The sequence below is a fragment of the Vigna umbellata genome, chromosome 3 (genome assembly GCF_029865625.1).
Source record: "Vigna umbellata cultivar VRB3 chromosome 3, Vumbellata_1.0, whole genome shotgun sequence".
NCBI lineage: Eukaryota > Viridiplantae > Streptophyta > Magnoliopsida > Fabales > Fabaceae > Vigna > Vigna umbellata.
In genome coordinates this window covers 51,084,060-51,104,129 of record NC_142167.1, presented here as the reverse complement: position 1 = coordinate 51,104,129, position 20,070 = coordinate 51,084,060, and the positions used below count along the sequence as shown (strand labels likewise).

Sequence of the window (20,070 nt, the reverse complement as noted above, 5' to 3'; positions counted from 1 at the left end):
TACTTGAGGAACATCCTCCATCTCCTCCTCATCAACATCATGTTGCTTAACTGGATGCTTCTCAACATGAACTTCAGTATCAATTTCTTTGTCTTTTACGAATTGAAGGTGTAGGTCATGTCCTCCTTTTACTTTGTGAAGAACTCTCTCCTCGATAAGTAGTGTATTTCGAGTTTTTGTCATATCAATAAAAAATTTATTCATGAAATAGAACACAATTAAAATATTAAACAACGTCGTAAATTAAGTAAATTATACAAATAAAAATTAATTAAAAATAAAATTTCATAAATTAAATATATTATAAAAACTAAATTTAATTAAAAAAAATTCGTTAAAGACCTTAACAGATTTCCATCGAGAACAAATTTCAAAATTTATTAAGATTTTTAATGGATTTCGAAATCCATACCTAAACATTTTCGAACCTATGCCTCTTCATACATTCAAACCAATTTCAAAGCATTTTCAACCAATGTTCAATGATTTTACTCCAGATTTCAAATATTTCAAACAAGATTCTCATATCACATCATACAAAAATCGAATGTTTAAAGAGAAGAAGAACTTAACTTAAGGTCACCACGGATGGGGATATTGGAAAAGGAGTCTGGACTGCGCGAGAAAGCAAAGAGAAAAAGTGAGAAAAAAAAAAAAAAGAGGTGCACGAAGGGTGGTGCGGTGCAAGAAGAAGATAGTTTTTCATCTTCATACACATTTTTTGTGTGTATAAACTGGTTTTGTTGTTGCATCCAAGTAAAGCTAATTATTTGAACACTATTTTTCAGTATATTTTTCCTCAAAAATTACTTATAATCACAATCAATTGTAGCTATTTAATTATATAATTGTTATTAAAATAAGGTTTGGATTATTTTGGGAATCATAAATGTGTAAATTTTGCATTATATTTAATAAACTTTTGTCACGTCTTGATCCTTGATAAATATTTTTTATCTTGGTTTTGTTCTCTATCATCTTTTGTATTAGCTAAGTGGTATGTCCGTGACATAGTAGAACTGACATGTGTATTTTATTTCTAGTTTTAGTCTTCAATAAATTTTACCAATTTCCTTTTGTTCTCAATGATTTTTTTTTCCTATTTTGGTCTTCCATACAAAATTTATCTATGTTGGTATAATGTAAATAGTGTCATTTTTCTTCATTTAGAAATTACGTTCTCTAATACTTCTGATCTTTACTTTTGCAAGATGAAACCAAAAGATAATAAAATTTCATTGGTATAATATAATAAGAGTTGATATTTTTCAAGGTAGGCTGATTTATTTCTCGCACTATTATCTCAAACACAATTTACTTTGCAAACAACTTATTGTAATTCGATTTTCTATAAAATTTAATACATAACATATAATTACACTTCAACCGTTAAATAGATTAAATTTTGTATAAAGTTATTATGATGTATTGACATAAACTACATGGAACGACAGTAAAAAATTTCATCCTTAAAAGATCTGGCTCTCACCAGTTTGTACAGACAGCAACAATCCATGGGAAAATTTATTGTTAATGCGAAATATATGCATATCTGAATAAATGTAAACATAACAGTAGCATGGGAAAAGGAACATGAAAAGGGTTGAAGAATAATATCACCAAGAACAAGTAAGAATAATCTACACAAAGATACACATCACTTTTCCTCCAATCGCCGCAGCACTAACTCAGCAAAGCTCTGTTGCCTACAGATGCATAATAACCAACAAGCTTAAGTAACATCAAAATCAAATGAACAAAAATATACATTATATAACACAAAAATCCTTCTATATGTGAAATTCTAACAAACGGAATTTGTTCCAACTTGCAAAATATCATGTTTCTAGTATTTAACCAATCCTATAAACATTATTGGAGAAAAAATTTAAGAGGCTCAAGTAATAAATTTGACACATCAAACTTGTTCCAGAAAATATTGGTGATCAGCAATATGCACCACAGCTAAGAAACCAAAACAACAATTTCTTCCAATTAGAATTCAATATGTATTAAGTCTTTGCTAATATTATTGTTCTAATTAGTCTTAAATGTGTTCTAAAATTTTGTTAATGTTATTTTGTCTGGTCCTGTTGAAAAGTTATGCAAATTGTCTATAATCAATGTTGTTAGAAACAAAAATGACACTACAGTTCAGCCAATTATCTGGTTTTGTTGAGAATTTATGATTTATGTATGACCTGTGAGAAACAAAATACATACAAAATAATAACAGAATTAATAACAGTTCAGCCAATTGTCAAGTTTTGCTGAGAAATAATGTAGATTTCCTATAAATAAAGATATAATATAATCCAACTTGTGAGAAACAAAATAAATATGAAATAATAACAAAAATGGATAATAGAATTCAATTATGCCTCCCTGTCCGAACTGCTGCAGACATATGAAATAGCCACTAACATATCAACATATCAGCATAACTATGAACAACATATTAACCCTCTGTGTGTGTCCTCCTAAGATGGAGGAAACATATCAACATATCAAAATATATATTTATAATTTATTTTTAACAGATAATATGTAAGTATTTTTTATATTAATTTTGTTAAATTAACGACTTTTAACTAAATATTATTTAAAAAGATAATTACATATATATCGTATTTATAATTTAAAAAAATTAGCAATACAATATATTATGACAACTACTTTTGAATTCTGCAAGTATAGAAAAAATAGTAATTGCTATTATTATATTATATTATATGCATTCTTCAAGATATTATCCTTCCTTTGTCCCCTCATAATAGTCTTTTAAAGCTTTTCACTCAAACCAAGAAAATATTTTTTTTTCTATTTCTAATACAATTTTAAGTCATCAACTATTACCCCTTTCAGTTTTCTTTATCATAACTAATATTTCAATGTACACTTACGTGTAAGTAAGTCACCTATTAAACACTAAAGTTAATGTCATTATATTTTCTCTCTGTTATCATAACTAATTTTACCCTTTCAATTTTTCTTATGCCAATTTTATTTGTTAAAAACTCGATAACTAAGAGAGTACTAAGTAATTTTCAAAATATAAAACATATTTTAACTTTATTTGTTTTGTCTTTGAAGATAAAGTCATTGTAAGTGATATATTAAGAAAAAAAAATTTATATTCATTCAAAATTAAAATTATAATATCAAAAGTAACATATTGAAAGTAAATTGTAAGTGTCTAAGTAAATTATATTATATTATATATACATATATAAGTACAATATTAAAAGTAAATTATTATAGTAAAAGTTACTGAATGAAAAGTAAGAATAATATTAAAGACTTAATTAGTACTTTAGTCCTATAATTTGTTGATTTGATCTATTTTAGTCTCTTTATTACTTTTGGCTTTAATTTAATTCTCTAATTTTTTAAAAAATTCTTTGGTCATTTCCGTGAAATTGATGTTAACTCGTAATCTTATCACAAGTCAATTAATTAAATTTTCAATTTTTTAAAATTTTCTTAACAATTTTAATTTAAAAAAGAAAACATAAAATACCAAGTGTCAAGTCATGATGCAGTAACACTGACACCTAACCTTATCACCATTCCTTGACACGCAATAATTTGTTTTTTTTTTAAATTAAAAATATAAAATTAAATAATTTTTTTAAAAAATTAACATAGTGACAAGTACGGATACGGTATTAACGTCAATAAAAATAATCAAAATGAACCTTTTTAAAAAAATTCGAAAACTAAATTGAATCCAAAAATAATCAGGGATCATAGTGAACCGAACTAAAAAAATTATAGAACTAAATCACTAATTAAACCTATAAAAACCATAAAATAGACTGTTGATAATATATTAAAAACTAAAATTAAGTTATAAAAGTAAACTATATGTAATTACCTTATTCATGCAAAATAGTAAATACGTCATTTAATTGAAGCTAAAATAATCTAATTATTTTAATTAAAAATATTGTCACCTTAATTATCTTAATTGGTAAATTTTCTGCTTTTATTCTAAAGTAGTTATAGTTAGAGGTAAAGATTAAAAAAACAAGGGCTACAAAGTGTCAAGATCTAAAAATAACATTTTTTGCAAAGATTAAAACAAAAAAATATATTATTTTTAGGAACCTTAAAACAGATTTAAACCTTCAAACTACAACACCCTAGTGACAGACCATATGACAGCAAATAGCACACTAGGGAAAAAGAACTCAAGAAATTTAACTTACTTCCTTTCTCTGTGCTTTGGGCTAGGACGAGAATATTTTAGATATCCATCCCAAGGAACCTTTTTAAGGCCAGCACGCAATGAGATTATGTCCCTCACCCTATATAGTTAATTAAACAGTGACTATCTCAAGACCAAGATAAAGCCAAACATATATCTCCCAGCATACAATCAGGATCAACATTATTTACCTTTCTGCAAACTCAATTGGTGTCTCTCCCGGCTTCAGATTTTGTGGCTCCAAGTACCAAACATCACAAACAACTGCCCAAGATGTCATTAGCTGCAACAAATGCATGGTGAATGATTGCCTGAAAATGCAGGAAATGCAAAGTCAAAGGCAGAAGTAAACAGCATTGCAGAAACATTTGATGTGAGAAGCATCTTCTTACTTTCTACTATTCCAAAAGGCATCAACAAAAATTTTATTGTACTTGATTGCAACTGGGCAAACTGTGCAGCCGAGTTCAAATGCACCCTAGACACCATTAAAAATTAGAGAAAGCTTCAATACAAATTTATTGAGTACAGAAACGGGAATAGAAGTCAGCAGGTACAAAATAGAAGAATAAAAAATCTATTCCTAAAATAAGATAGGAGAACATAGGCATTTTAAATGGACAGCAAATGCAAATAATTAACACACCTTCTTGAACATGACTGTATAGTGATTATTTACACAAGTTCCTTCAGGAAATATTAGAAGGGGGTTGTTATCAGCTCCCTGGACATGATCCCTCAATCTGAGACATGAAATATTGTGTAAGTAAAAAGGAACTAGATTTGAAATACATTTTATAACAACTTTATTTATACTCACTTCTTTGCAACAATTTCTCTATCCTTTGCCTCTGCACGGTTGAACCAGATGCACCCTAGACTCTCCAGAATGGTACTCTGCAACAATCCTGTACAATAACTAATTTTTTAAGAAAATTCACAAATAGTTTGTTTAAGATAAATTATGATACTGATTCAATTTTTTTTTCTCTCAAAAGATGGAAGTTTTATTAAATCATCCCTAATTGTTCTGCACTTTCACATACCCTATTCTTCCAGACAACCATTTAGACTGCCCAACAGCAAGTTTTTTTTTTCATTTAGACTGCCCAACAATTTAGAAGGGATATAGTGCTTAATTTTTCTTTTTTACGAATATTTTGGTGAACTATTTACCTTCTGTTTGTGGCTAGACTGTGTAATCACATACAAACATCAACGTACCAATGATTAGGAGTTAGTATATACAACTTGTTATGGATGAGGAAGGCAAAAGTTTGTGTATCATACTTCTATAATAGATGTCAGCTCTAAATGCTTACCAACCCATCCAGGATGCTTCTGCATAATAACAGCAAAAGCGGTCATCTGTTCTAAGACAATGAAATCAATCATGGATGTATGGTTGGCTACAAAAACCTGCTCAATAAATGAAGGGGAAGCTCAAATTAGTACAGATAACATTTACTCTTTCTTGAGTACATAAATAATGATAATACAACAACATTAATCAAACCTGTTTTGGTCGCCTACTAGGCCTTGGTCCATGATACTTAACAACCCCAGTCCAAGATGCAACAAAGAAACTGCACATCATCTCTACCAAAGACCTCTGAAGGAAATGAACAATTTACAACGTGCCAGTGTTAATACTCAGCACAGGGAGAAAAGAGAGTGTATGTCAGAGAGACCATTCCCAATTCATGCCATGACAACAAAAATAGAAAAATAACATGAACAATGTACTCCACTGCATACAGCATCTGTCAATCAAGTAAACCAATACATAGAGGAAAAATTCAAATAATGCTTACAAATAGAATGGCTAAAAACTATGGAACTTCAACGATAAAAGAAGACACCTTTACAGTAGTAGTTTTCAATTTCAACATTTAGCATCTATTTGTTGTCCCATTTAGTCTAATTAATCTAAATCATTTCAATTTTAAATTGTGGTCATTCAATATATTTTTCTTTTCCAACAAACCTGACTATTAATTGGAATGCTGATATTCTTCTTCCAAGAGGAAGAAAATCTTTCATTATTTACAGTGAAAAGGCAAGACCAAGTTTTCCCAAAAGATGAGGCAACATGTTGAAGCTAGATAATAGATACTTGAAACCAAATGCATAAGGCATCTGTCAATCAAGTAAGCAAATACATAGAGGAAACATTTAAATAATGCCTACAAATAGTAGTTTTAGTTTTCATCATTTAGCATCTATTAGTTGTCCCATTTAGTCTAATTAATCTAAATCATTTGAATTAGTTGTCCCAACGTCACAAGCTTATTTTCAGTTCATGCAACTAAGCTGCCTGAATGGTCATCAATTGTAATCTTAGTAATAAGATGGAGACCATTATTAAGCAAAATGTCAAACGGAAAAAGATAGAATAAGTTGAATATGCACCTCAATACTTCTCCTTAACTTGTCATGTCCTTTCAATAGGAAGTGCACTGGAATGAAAGATGAAAGAAATATTATCCATCCTAGTGTTAACCCTATAACCCTGCAATGTCAATGAGGTTGGCATCACTTAGACAAAAGAAAATGACTGCAAAGTAACTCATTAACTGTATCTCCTATTTAGAGAAAATATCTTCCATTCTGGTCTGTATATTTTCCCAGTTTCTTAATATTAGATACCGTAAACCATCTACTTATAGTTAGTCATGCTAAGGACTTCCTCAACCAGTTCAGAACAGAAAATCTTTTCATTATATCAACATGGAAAGTAGTATAGATCGTCAGACAGATATATAGACCAAATAGAAAGGGTATAACTCGATGTGGTCAAAGACAAAGTTCAAATTCCTAATAATAATATTTCTGAGACAGCTAATCTCAATACCTAATTCTACAAATGAAAAAGAGAATAATGTATATATATATATATATATATAAAAGAATTAAAAATTTGCTAGGAAGATTCCGGATTTCATAGTTATTATATGAGTATGATACATGGCACTTAGGAATAAGGCAAACCTGATAGGGAACAGAATCAAGTATCGAATCACAACTCCAAAACACCACAAAGGAAACAGATATAAATTCCAATTCCATGGTTCCGGAGGATTAGACTTGAAGCACCTTGTAAATGAGTCCTGCCCAACATTAAAAGTTCCAACCAATAAGCAAATCACCCAAGCCAAGACAAGGAGCAACACACGGTAGCAGGACAATGTTCAGCATTTAAAAGACGTAGAATTGATTATATAAGTTCTTGCTATAATAATACTATCAACATTAGTTCCTAATTTGGGTCTTTGAAAGAAAATACTGACACCTCAAAACAAGGAAAGAACAAATAAAAGATCACAGCAAATACTTACATCTACAATAGCACCTGCTGCCTCAGATAAAGTAGGGGATATATTGAGTAAATCATGCCTGACAAAGTATCAGAAAGAAAACTGGGAATATTAAATGATGCCTGAAAATTTCTTCTCTAACAGATCTATTGAAGAAAATACTGTTCTTTCATTTCAAGCTTATATTCAGTATCAAGTAACAGTACAAGCAACACAAGGAAATAGTGATAGCATACAGAGAAAGCTTTCCATGAGGTTCTTGTTGAATGGTCGATCCAGAAGGGAGGTAATCCTCAATGTTTGGTCGATCAAGGTCTAGTTCAGAACTAGAAGACTTGAGTCTCCCTGTGTTATTCATCCGCGCTGTGATATTACTTCTTCCAGCGACTTCTTGAAGGGACAAACGAGGTCAATATACACTTTTGATCCTGAACATTGATCCACTTTCCACTTTAGTTACTAAAAAATTAATTAATTCAACTTGCAAAAAATTCAGAAATTTCAGGTCCAATTCCAAAACAAAATAGTCAATTGGTAATTTATTTCTTACATTCAGAAACCAATTACGCATAAAGTTGTGATTACATAGCAAAATAATTTCTGAAAAACTTATTTTTCAATGATGATGACTGATTGGTCATGTGTTTAAATCCAGACACATCCTCTTTGCATATGCAAGGCTAAGCTGCATAATACAACCCTCTTTCATACCCTTACATAGCAAGGACCCTTCTGGCACTGGGATACACTATAGAATATATTATATTACAGTAGAGGGAGAACATTTTTAAACCCCGAAACAGCTGCCACCACAGTCGTTTGCTGTGAGAAACTGAAGAAAACTCACCTAATGTAGGATTTCACTTTTGCATCAACTTTTGTGTTCGTTCTTGGCTTAATCACGTGTTCCCTTGCTGTGCTGATGTTCACTAGCCGCTCGTCACACCACCGTCGCTTCTCACCACTCTATCACGTCTCACCGTGCTGCAACATTTAGGAGAGGAAGGAAAGTGTCACGTCACACTGTTTAGGAGAAAGAGAATTTTATTGTGGTGTTAAGCTGCAATTTTTAGGAGAGAAATATAATATAATATATATTATATTATCTATAAATGATTTTTTTAATTGAATTTTATAGTTAGGAATTAGGGGTTTCAGTTTAAGATTTTAATTAGGAATTATTTTAATTAATTAATAATTATATAATATGTTTCTAGTTGAAAATTGAAACTAGGGATCAATTTAAAGTATCCTTGGAAATGGATACAATTCAATTGAAAGCAATTGTACATTCTTATATATTAAAAGTAGAAGTAAAATTGTTATAGAAAATAGGTTACATATTAGATGGAAACACTCGAAAGAAGAAAAGTGGAATTGATTATTGGTCAAAGATTCTGAGTAGAAGAATACTTAAATTCAAAATTCATCTTGCTAGAACTAGGAAGAATGTTTTGGTATTCAGATTATGATTAATCATTCTATTGTAATATTTGAATTTATAATTTCTTTTTCTTACGAGTTTACAAGACTTCCACAAATTTACATAAACTCTCAGATTTGACAATCTTGGCGGGGATAAGATATCCTATAAAAACAGGAAAGTTGAGGAAAGTTCATGTCTTATTCTGGAGAAGAAAAACTACTAATTGAAGAAGGAAGAAGATAGGGACCAAGAGTCTTACCAGTCATCACTCAACATGATGATAACTCACTCATTTTCTTACTAAACTTTTACGGTTATTTGTTGTTTTCTTTTTGAGTTTCATAGAAAGAAACTTATTCTACTGTCCATGCCACCTGTTCCCTAATGAGCTGTGAGCCTCTTGAACATGGCATGTGGGTATTAGTTGACTCTCTCTTACTTATGGAACAGTAACGTACACTTCATTTTATACAACCAAAGGTTAAAATGTAATCGGTAAGGCATTATTAGTAACAGAAGGGAGTCTCAGTTATTGCAGCAAAAAGCTAGAGAAATTAACCTCCTATATCCAGCATAACAAGCTCCTACTTCCCAAAATGACAGAAAAATACTCAATGGTCTCTCTCTACCCTCAGCATCTGTATCTATAACAAAATGCTGTGCAAGCAATACCTACCAGACAGCCAGCACAATCCTAATGAAGATGATTATTGCATTATACATAAAATAACTGTTGAAAGGCTTTTTGGCCCCACAAAAAGTCAACAAAACCTAGTTCCCACTAATAAAGTATAGGGCTGACCAGGGTATCAATCCAGAGACTCAACAAAATTAAGTTTAGAAAATGTAAAGCTAATATTGCTTTTATTTACTACCTAACTAAATACTAATGCAAGGTGGGGACAGTAAAAAAATGAAATTAAAAGGAAAAGAATTAAAATTAAAATCTGTTTAAAGAAAGACAAAAAATAAAGTGAAGTAAAAGAATAGGAAATAGAAATCTAAACTACTACAAAATGAACCTGTAATGTACAATGAAATGTGATATGAAACAAAATTGAAACAACACTTAGAATTAGACAATAACAGAACCTAGTCAATACCTCTACAAAATAAGATTCATTACTCAAAAAATCAAATTCAATTGAAAAGAAAATATGAAATCATTACCTAAGCTAAACTAATCTACAGTGTATTCATCAAGTATAAAAGCTAAGAAACTAACTAAAGATGGAATCAGAACCTGAAATCAGAGGCAAATGCACATTAGTTTGGATGAAAGAGTCACAAATGCACTTACAGGGAAGACACCTGTTAAAATTAAAATCCACTTTGGGTATTTTTGATTCATATTCCAGAACCTAAGTTGGCACTTTTCAACCATTCATCCAACCAATATACATCACACCTAATTCCAAATTTTGATTGAAGAAACAGTAAAATCAGCAAAATACTAGTAACAGTATGATCTAAAATACAACTATCCAGAAAAGACAAATTCATAATTCCAATTCAAATTACACCTAAACTAAATCAACCAAAGCATCATAAACCAAAATCAGATTCAATTATTACTATCAAATGCAATTAAACAAAATAAAAGTGCAACTAAACTAGAAACATAAAAGACATTGCATAAAATTCCTAAACGGAATCAGAATTGAATGTAAAATAGAACAAATGCACGAAACTGAAAAGCACGATCGAGACGTCCACGGGCTGTCACCACCGTTAGCCTCGATCAACAACCAAAGAATCCAGCAGCTACACTAAGAAAAGCGCATAAACCCTAAGTACTTGCAATCACGATCTCAAAGTCTCTCGAGTGGAGTCTGTCACCCTCCACAGTTACAACACTCTCGCGGAGCCTCTCACCCTCTGCGTTACAACTGTCTACTACTGTAGATGTCCTTTTATAGGGTCCAAAAATAGAGGGAAAAGGGAAAGGGGGAAAAACCTAACCCTTCGACCCTTCGAGCTTCAATCCAACGCTCCTTTTTATTCTTGCTCGCAATCCACGCATCTCGGCCCTCCGATCATCTTCGACCTCTCCACTGATTCAATCTCCTCCGCACACTCTGGTCCACAATCACGAGCACAAGCCAAGCCTCTTCCTTTCTCGTTCTCTTCTTTCTTTCTCACTTTTCTCTCTGAAAAACCCTAGCATTGGGTTCTGTTTTCTGCCAAATGGGAAATGAAATGAGTCTTCGAACACTAGTCCCTCCAATGGCAGCAATTGCTAACTAAACTAGGCGTTTCATAAATCCCAAACGGCGTCGTCTTCTGTAATCTGCAGGCCCAATCCCAGCGGCCCAGAATGTACACTCAATGAGAGAAGCTCCCTCCACCACCTCATATTCTCCCTACACCTCTCTAAATTTTTTAAATTCCAAATTTATTCTTTTTACTTTTACTTTTACCAATTTTACTTTTTATATTTTAAAATCATAATCTTAATCTCCTCTCACTTTCACTTTCCCTTTCACTCTCAGTTGCTTGCAAGCCCCATCCGTTAATGGTGCGTCGTTCGGTGGTGGTTCATGGTGATTCGTGGCATTTTGTGACGGTGGTGGTTCGTGGTAGTTCGTTCGTGGGTCTCCAACAGGATAGTGTTTGTTTCGTTATGCATGATAGATAATATATTCTTTGGTGTGTTATGTGTTGTCTTTGCTGTGATGTTATTGGTGTTGTTATTATGTACATTGTATATGCCACAGTTTGAGTTTCTGGCCTGAACAAAAACTACGAAAGCCACAACAAAAGTCAAACCGATATCCGACATCCGTTGTACCTTTGGGTTGTTTACTTAATTTTTTATTTTTCTTTACTAGGTTCTGTGTTTAATTTTTAATTTTTAATTTTAGATTGAAGAAGAAGCCAACTTCTTTTAGGGAATAAATAATTTGGATAATAAATTATATATATTTTTACGTCCAGATCTGCCTGATGCAGTATCCATAACTTGTAGACTTGTTATTCTGCTGGATACTTTACAAAAGCATTGCAGAGTATTAAAAGCATGTTGCTTTTGTTTCTCTTTATAAAAACATGCAGCAATAATATGGGTTTTGTTTATTTTCCCTCAACCCGAGAGATTTTGGTCACATTGAATATGAAAATAATAATATTGAAGTTGGCATGCATATTCTTTTCTGTCATTTTCTCACACTACACCACCACACTTTCATCAAACAAAAATTAGAGGGAGAAGAAGATTGAGAGGAATTTCGTTCAAGCAAAAGCAGTACCCTGTTGTGGAGGTGCATTGATACATTGGTGGGAACCATTAATGAAAGTGGTTGATTGTTGAATAAAAATATAAAAGCAGAAATTAAATATTACTGAAGGGAAAAAAATGAACGAAGAGATACAGGTAGCAGTGATGGAGGGAGTAACAATTGCACTCAATTGCCAAAAACACAACCCACTCATATATGGTTCAAAATAGAACAGCCCAATGCCTCTTCTGCTGACCAATGGTCCAGTTGACCAGGTTTCAAGCACATTTGACCAAAGAGTATGTCATCTTACATCTTCAAAGATTTCATCCGACACCTCTAAATTTTTTAAAATACGTATTATGCTTCCAATTAAAATGTTATTAATTTTTAAATAACTGAAAAGAATTTTGACCAGATTCTTAACGGTTTTCTCTTCCTTTCACCCTCTTTTCTCGCATTTCTTTTTCTCTTTAGATTTCAACAATTACCAATATTTTTAAGATGGTCCAAATATTTATATTTGAGAAAAAAAAGTTAAGGTTTGATATTTTTTATTTATTTAAATATAACAAAACGTACAACTATATTTATAATTTAGTTACTGTTGAAATAATTAGAATGATTAAAGTTAAATAATTGAGGTACATTCTTATTTGAAGTGGTATTTTTATTGTTCAAAATTTAAGAAAATGAAAATTAAAAACTGAAACAAATTTCACATAAAAAAATAAAATAAAAATAAATTAATAAATATATACTTTAAAGTCATTTTGTTTGAAGTAGTTAATAATTCGAAAGACTTAATAAAACATTAAAATTTAATAAATATTCAATTAAAAATTTCGAAAACCATATTTAAGTCTTTATAATTAAACATGTAAACTTTATTTGCTCTTTTGATGCATTTAAAAAATCTACTTTTTCATTAAAATTGATTTCATTAATATTATCAATGTATGCTTTTCAGTATATAAAACTAAATCATTGAAATTATTGTAAATTATAAAAATAACATTGAAGCATCGGATGAAAAAATCCGAATTTGACAAAACAAGCATTGGATGTAGAAAGTCGAATGTCACTTCATCACATCTTGATATCTGATATGTAAAATGTCGAAATTCGTTTTTCTCTCTATGGATGTGAAAATTCGATTTTCCTTTCATTGACACGCGATGAAGGATAAATCGAATTTTGATATTCGATCTAAATTTGATATCTGATTGAGTTTTCATCGAATTTCGACATCCGATTAAATCCTATAAGTTTTGCAATTAATTTATGTACTTGTTTGACACGAGAAGCTTAGAAAAAATCATTTATCAACTCTAATGGCAACTACCAAGACAGCAACACTTCCACCACGTGCCTAAAACACTTCTAAAAGAACAATTTCTCTCAAATCCCTTTTAAGGACCATGAGAAAGGAGAAAATAAAAAAGGGTGCAAGGAGATACATAAATGAGAAATGAAAGGGTGCAAGACAACAAAAGTTTATAAACTTCGATGTGGAGGGTTATTAAATGAATTTGTTCAACCACTTAATTCGTTAAAAATCATTTACTTTTGACCAACCTCATTAATCACACGAGGGCAATTATGAAAATTGGAGGTGCAGAGTCAAACTTTTGGAGGTGCAAGACGAAACACCCTTGACCAAATTCAATCAGCCCAATCTTTCTGCAATTAAATAAAAATGAATTAGGACCCATCAACAATTATAAAAGGACATTTCAACAATTAAAAATATTAAAAACAAAATAAAGAAAAAAACTTTTTATAAAAAATATTCAGAGAAAGATTAAATTTTCTACTTATTTACAAAAAAAATACTAAAAATACATCTAAAAACCTATTTTTGACTAAAATTCTTCAAATCTAAATATTTAATAGAAAAACCTAAAAATAACTTAATTCTAGAAACTAAATTGGACTAACATGGACTTTTAAGCACAGAAAAAAAATGATAAATTGGGGAGTTATCAATAATCCTCACGAAATCACCGTAATTAATATCAGAGCATAAAAAAAATTAAAGTGTTTTGGGAAGCTTTTCTACCAGAAATAAAGAACATTTTTCAGTAGAGAAACCCTCAAAAGCACTTCTAACTTTGAAATTAAACATAGATACCCTAGCTCATATTGTGATACCCTAGTCAATGTTGTATTTACCATTTAACATCACTTAGGCTATATGTTGACTTCAATAAACCAGGCAAAAAGCAAATGTCAACCAAACTGAAGATAAAAATCCTATTTAAACACAACAAAATATTCAATTGATAACATAACAGTTGTGTTCTAGAACACCTAACAAAACAAACCGGTTTTAGTTGTCCAAATTGAAGAGTGGAATGACAATCACTATCCAACAATGCAAAGACACTATTTTTCTCTATTGACTCTGCAAAAGCAACTCAACAACCTTCAGTAATGTAAATTCCCAGGTCTCAAAGGTTGTACGAGATCATCTACTACAGGGAGATAAAAGTGAATGAAAGATTGCCCCAAAAAAAGCAGGAAAGAAACACTTTGTCAAACCATTACTACAAGAAACTGTTGTTATAAACTCAGCTTGCACAAAAGACAAGGTACCAGTCTAAAGCCATTTTCTTCCAGCAACTCACAAATATAACATAACAACGATATTTTCAGTTACATCTTCCAAATGAATTAACAAAAAGCAATGTAGCACACACCAAATGCTAAGCACGGAAACAAGTTTTATAAGGAGTCTCCATGATATAATCCAGCAAAATTCTATTTAGATAAATTTCTCCAAGCAGAAAAATAGAAAACAAAATAAATCAAACTTTTTTTTAACTACCATAAGTTTGGGTAAAGTTAAATCAGAGACCTATGTAAAAATTGAAATAAAAAAGATAATTTTAACATATACCACAGTTTAATTCATTCTAGCTTTTCGTTTTCTTCTCCACAAAGCATCTATCCGACGAATAATGTCCAACAAATTCAAAGTCGAAGACACTTACTTACATGTAATAATACAACAGATTCTGTTTCAACTCAACAGATTATCCATTTTACATATTATTATTCTCATATACAGTTAACCCTTGTGCTAACTGGGTGTAACCTAAATCTCAAACCCTCTTGATTTTTACTTAGATTTGTCATATTATTTTGCCTGCGAGAGTTCTTTTCATTTGCTTTCATGGTTTAGTGCAACTTCGAGCTAGATTCGTGTACGATTGAACCAATATTAATTTAGTGGCAGATATGAAAACGAAATTTGAAGAGAAAGATCAAATTCATATCAATGAAGGCTTATAAAACACTCAAAATCATAGCCAGTAAAGAAGATTAGAAGAAAATTTACCTTTCACGGGTTGCGATTTGGGAGCTTCTTACAGAGGTTGGAGATTCGAGATTGAGTTGGAGTATCAATGAACCAAATCCCTCTCTTTCACCTTTTTTTTATTTGATTAGTCAAGTTAATCTTCTTCCAGTACATTTGTTTTCTACTGTTTGATTAAGAAAGTGACAAATAAAAAAAATATTTTTTATATAAATTTTACAGACAGAATAGATTTAATAAAAAAAATCTTATAAAAAACACGACAATTGTACCCTAAAAATAATAAATATTAGAGAAGTAGACTTCTTAAATTGATTCAGAATATAGGAAAAATGTTAAACTCACTAATGATAGTAAATAGAATAAAAAAATTATTAATCTTTAAAATTATACCTATCAATGATTGCATTAGTTATAAAACATTATTTGTAAATTAATTCCTTGTATTTTTTTAGGCAAAAACTACCCTTAGCTAATATTTGATAAAGACTAATTTTATAAAACACATAATGTTTTAATCCAATCTAAATATATTATTTTAGTGTTTACTTTTTAAAGACTAAGTTTAACAAATTCATAAAAAAGTTTAATAGTATTGATCGTTGAACAAAATTGTATATACTTATATATTTTATATATAAATAAAGTCTTCAACATATATTTATGTATATTTTATATAAGTTTATTTTCTAATTAACTTCTCGTTTAAAAAAGAATTTCTCCCCATGTAATATTTAAAAATTATCAATATATCCTTATCACAAAATCTCAATTAATTCAAAATTATATTCTACCAAGTTTAAAATACTCATGAATTATACACTTTAAAGATATTTAGAATATATTATGAATTATATAATGTAGAATAATTATACTAGTTGAAAATATATTTCAAATTATATAATTTATAATTACAAAATTATATACATATATATATATATATATATATATATATATATATATATATGAGTTATGTAATTTAAAATATATTTTGGATATACTATGACAAGAACATATTTATTATAGGTTTAATCACGGTACAAGTTCTTATTTTGTATAACTTTTTCCAAACGACTTCTTCAGTTATTTTTTTGTCTCAATTAGATCTTTAATTGTGAAAAATTAATGCAATTGAGTCTCCACCATTAAATTAGTTAAACTGACGTGGATTTAATTATGCATCTAGAACAATGCTTCTAAACATTTATTCTCATGTGACCAGTAAATTTTGTTTTGGGTGTTGCTCCCTCCACCACCCGAAGTGTTTCTGTACCTCTCCACTGTTTTCTTTTATTCCAAAAATACTCTACACATCCCCACTATTTTCTTTTATTCCAAAAATACCCTACATCTCCCCACTATCCTCAACAATCTTTCTGTTTCTCTCTCCACATTAATGGAGCATTCATATGGCTTAGATTTAAACTTGTGATATATTGCAAAATTTTATTTACTCTTTCCCTTAAATAAGTTTGATTCAATCTTATTTTCACCATTCAGTATATTTTTTTTCTTCAAATTACTTAATAAATGGTAAAATTTTGTTCTAAATTTCTAGAAAAATGTTTATATATATGTGTATTTTTTTTTAACATTATATTATGTTTTAACTTACCGACATGTTTGACTCAAATAAATTGAATAAAGTATTTAATTTATTAGATAAATAATATAAAAATATTATTAAATACTTAAAATATAAAAGAAAAGTTATTTGTTAAAAATTTGGAATTTATTTAGTTCTTTCATCATTATAAAGTTAGTATATAATAATAATAATATATTATTTACTATTAATATTATTATGTTTATTATTTTGTATTTGCATCTAACTTTTAAGTTTATAAAATGGAAGTGGTAGAAGCACTGATATTGAAGTTTCCTCTATATTTTGCAATATATCACAAGTTTAAATCTAAGTCATATGAATACTCATTAATGCAGAGAGAGAAAGAGAAAGATTGTTGAGGATAGTGGGGAGGTATAGGATATTTTTGGAATAAAAGAAAATAGTGGGAAGGTGTAGAGTATTTTTGGAATAAAAGAAAATAATGGAGAGGTGCAAAAGCACTTGGGGTGGTGGAGGGAGCAACACCCTTTTGTTTGAGTAAAGGTTTTATAAACTGACCCATAAGACCTCCTCCATGATAACAAGTTTCTTGATGGATCCTTGAGATATACAAATTTTTTCTTTATTAAAAAGATAGAATCCATCAAAAGGTTTCTTAAGACATAATGTCTATGCGGACACAAATGTTTCATCATGCTCATACAACTCTTTTATGTCATCAAACCATATTATTTGAGATCCTAAGAAAACTAATAATGTGTGTCTCTTAAACAATGGATCAGCTACAACATTATTACTTCTTTTTGTGTTTGATAACATAAGGGAAGTGTTCCAAATACTCCACCCACTTTTCGTGTCTTTTATTCAACTTTTTACGCTTTTAAATGCTTAAGTCACTCATGATCAGTATGAGTAATAAATTCACTAGTCACTAAGTAATGCTCTCATACGTTAAGGGATACAATTTTTTTATCACAGGTAGGATAGTTCAAGGTACATCCTCTAAGTTTTTTTACTAAAATATGCGACAAAATTGAAGTATCTGAAAAAATACTAGAAGGGAATTGAATATTATTATAGGAAAACTTTTTTCAAAAGAAATAATATAATAGTTTTGTCAAGGATTAAAAAGTTTATGCAAGTTATTGAACGTCCAACCTTAAAGATCACTTTAAACCATGAGTTCTAGTATTTTAATAAAACTAGCTTTAATAAATAATTGTATGGTAAAAGAATTTTTTTTAAAAGATATACTAAATTTTAAGTCATTTCTGGATGACTATTTGAGAAAATTTGGTATTTAACTTATTTTTCTACTATAAAAAATAGTGGATAAACTAAAGTGCTTTCTAAAAATCTCAGAGTATTGAAGATTTCATTAGTCATGTGAATTTTGTCCATGGGTCATAAACACCATAAAAGCTTTTTTATGGATTTAATCCTTTAATCTTTAATGATTTGTTACTTTTTCCTACTAATGAGGCGATAATATGTAGTGGTGTGGCTAAGAAAGCAAAATCAATGAATGATGTACCATCCAAGTTTGAAAAAATAAAAAAAGAAGGCAACCTACTAATGCAAAGTCAACTAACAAAAAAAGAAAATCATCTTTCTACTAAATAATTAAGTCACATTTTAGGAATGATAAACTTTCTAATAAAAGAAAGTCAAAGATGGTAATTTCCAAGTTCTAGAAAGGTTAAACGATAATGCATACAAATTAAATTTTCCTAATTATATCGTGAGTAATAGTTTGAATGTAAATGACTTATCTACTTGTGATATAGATTTTGCAATTTTGTTGATGAGTTCTCTCCTAAAAGGAAGGATAATGAACATGATAGAAGGATAAGCAACTTAAGGAGAAAGATAAGGCTTTGGAGGGAAAGAAGTTTCTCATATAGTCTCTAAAGAAACATGACCAAAGAAAGGAAAGATGATAAACTAATAAATAAATTCAAAGAAAAACTTACAAGGGGAAAACTAAAAGGTTTAGAAGAAGAAATCAGAAAGTACAGTAAATTGTATATTTTGGAATGTCCTGTAATGTTGGCATGTGTATATGAAAGAAGTAGAAAAGAACATACAAATGATTAACTAACTCATGATGAAAGCACGTTGCAAAAACATAACTACCTCTTCATACAAAGGTTGTAACATGTCACTTTCATGACATATAAAAGTTTTAACTTTTTTTATTTATCAACATCAAAGGTAGGTTAATGATAAGTGTCTAGAATAAATTTATTTTCATATGAATTTAACACTTATCATGCATGGTAACTAGATTTACATTATTTTCTCAGTTTAATTTCTAAAATATATATCTAGCAATGCTTACATTTTAGACTAGCTAGTGCTAATAATCCTTTTTTACTCAATAAAAATAAATAAATAACATGTCAAACTATTTAAATAAATAACATTAATTTAATCGCTTATTTCAAAGCAATATCAAACTTTTTTTACGTACGTTAATAACATTTTTTTTGTTTCTTCAATTAAATGTAGATTATGCATTCAATTTATTTTGAGTATAAAAAGAAATTAATAAAAAATACTAAACAAACCTTTAAATATGTTTATTAATATTTATTTACTATATTTTTGTTTGAATTTATACATTCTATCATTCCACCATTATTAGTTAAATAAAGAACAGAGAGCAATACATATTCTTTTAAATATCTCATGATAAAAAAATTGGATAAGTTAAATTTTGTTTGTTTGCATGTATCTTTTAAAAACCATTGCACACAAATGTAAAACAATTCGTAATTTAAACGATGAAAATGTTGTAGGTTGGTAGAAGCAAGTATATAGTTTTGTGTATATGACACATGTTTTCCTTTTCAAAGAGACTGTTAAAATTTTTGTGATGCAAAATTTGAGAAAATTTGTGTTTGTGCTAAACAACCTAACGAGTAGAGGAAAGAGAAAATGGAGATAGTGATAGAGGTTGAGCAGAAATTAAGGGGCTATGACATGCATCCCCCAAAAGCTAGAA

At 29.7% G+C, this 20,070-nt stretch overlaps 1 protein-coding gene across 5 annotated transcripts; it reads right to left on the bottom strand.

The window, feature by feature from the left end:
- Positions 1-1,449: 1,449 nt before the first annotated feature.
- LOC124820504 (glycerol-3-phosphate acyltransferase 9) lies at positions 1,450-15,644 on the bottom strand. Of its 5 annotated transcripts, none has more exons than XM_088111001.1 (15): positions 15,515-15,644; positions 13,750-13,854; positions 8,375-8,550; positions 7,764-7,955; positions 7,549-7,606; positions 7,202-7,320; positions 6,623-6,722; positions 5,727-5,822; positions 5,533-5,629; positions 5,031-5,118; positions 4,857-4,953; positions 4,603-4,688; positions 4,402-4,521; positions 4,212-4,310; positions 1,450-1,706 (listed from the first exon to the last, which is right to left on the bottom strand). In XM_088111001.1, the coding sequence occupies exons 4-15, from the start codon at positions 7,883-7,885 to the stop codon at positions 1,658-1,660; spliced, it is 1,131 nt and encodes a 376-aa protein (XP_087967127.1). In that variant the 5' UTR covers positions 7,886-7,955; positions 8,375-8,550; positions 13,750-13,854; positions 15,515-15,644; the 3' UTR covers positions 1,450-1,657. The 5 variants fall into 5 exon arrangements, with proteins under 5 accessions (XP_087967127.1, XP_087967124.1, XP_087967126.1 ...); XM_088110998.1 differs by having other exon boundaries at positions 8,375-8,511; XM_088111000.1 differs by lacking the exons at positions 13,750-13,854; positions 15,515-15,644 and adding an exon at positions 10,911-11,996 and having other exon boundaries at positions 8,375-8,511.
- Between the last annotated feature and the right edge of the window lie 4,426 nt (positions 15,645-20,070).

Bases quoted from the DNA above. Each gene is read 5' to 3' on its own strand.
- LOC124820504 (XM_088111001.1), bottom strand. From the start codon at position 7,885: ATGAATAACACAGGGAGACTCAAGTCTTCTAGTTCTGAACTAGACCTT. The intron at 5,823-6,622 runs GTGCATATTCAA...CATTTCCTTCAG, and splicing joins AGTTAAGGAGAAGTATTGAG to AGGTCTTTGGTAGAGATGAT. The intron at 4,954-5,030 runs GTGAGTATAAAT...TTCATGTCTCAG, and splicing joins AGAGAAATTGTTGCAAAGAA to ATTGAGGGATCATGTCCAGG.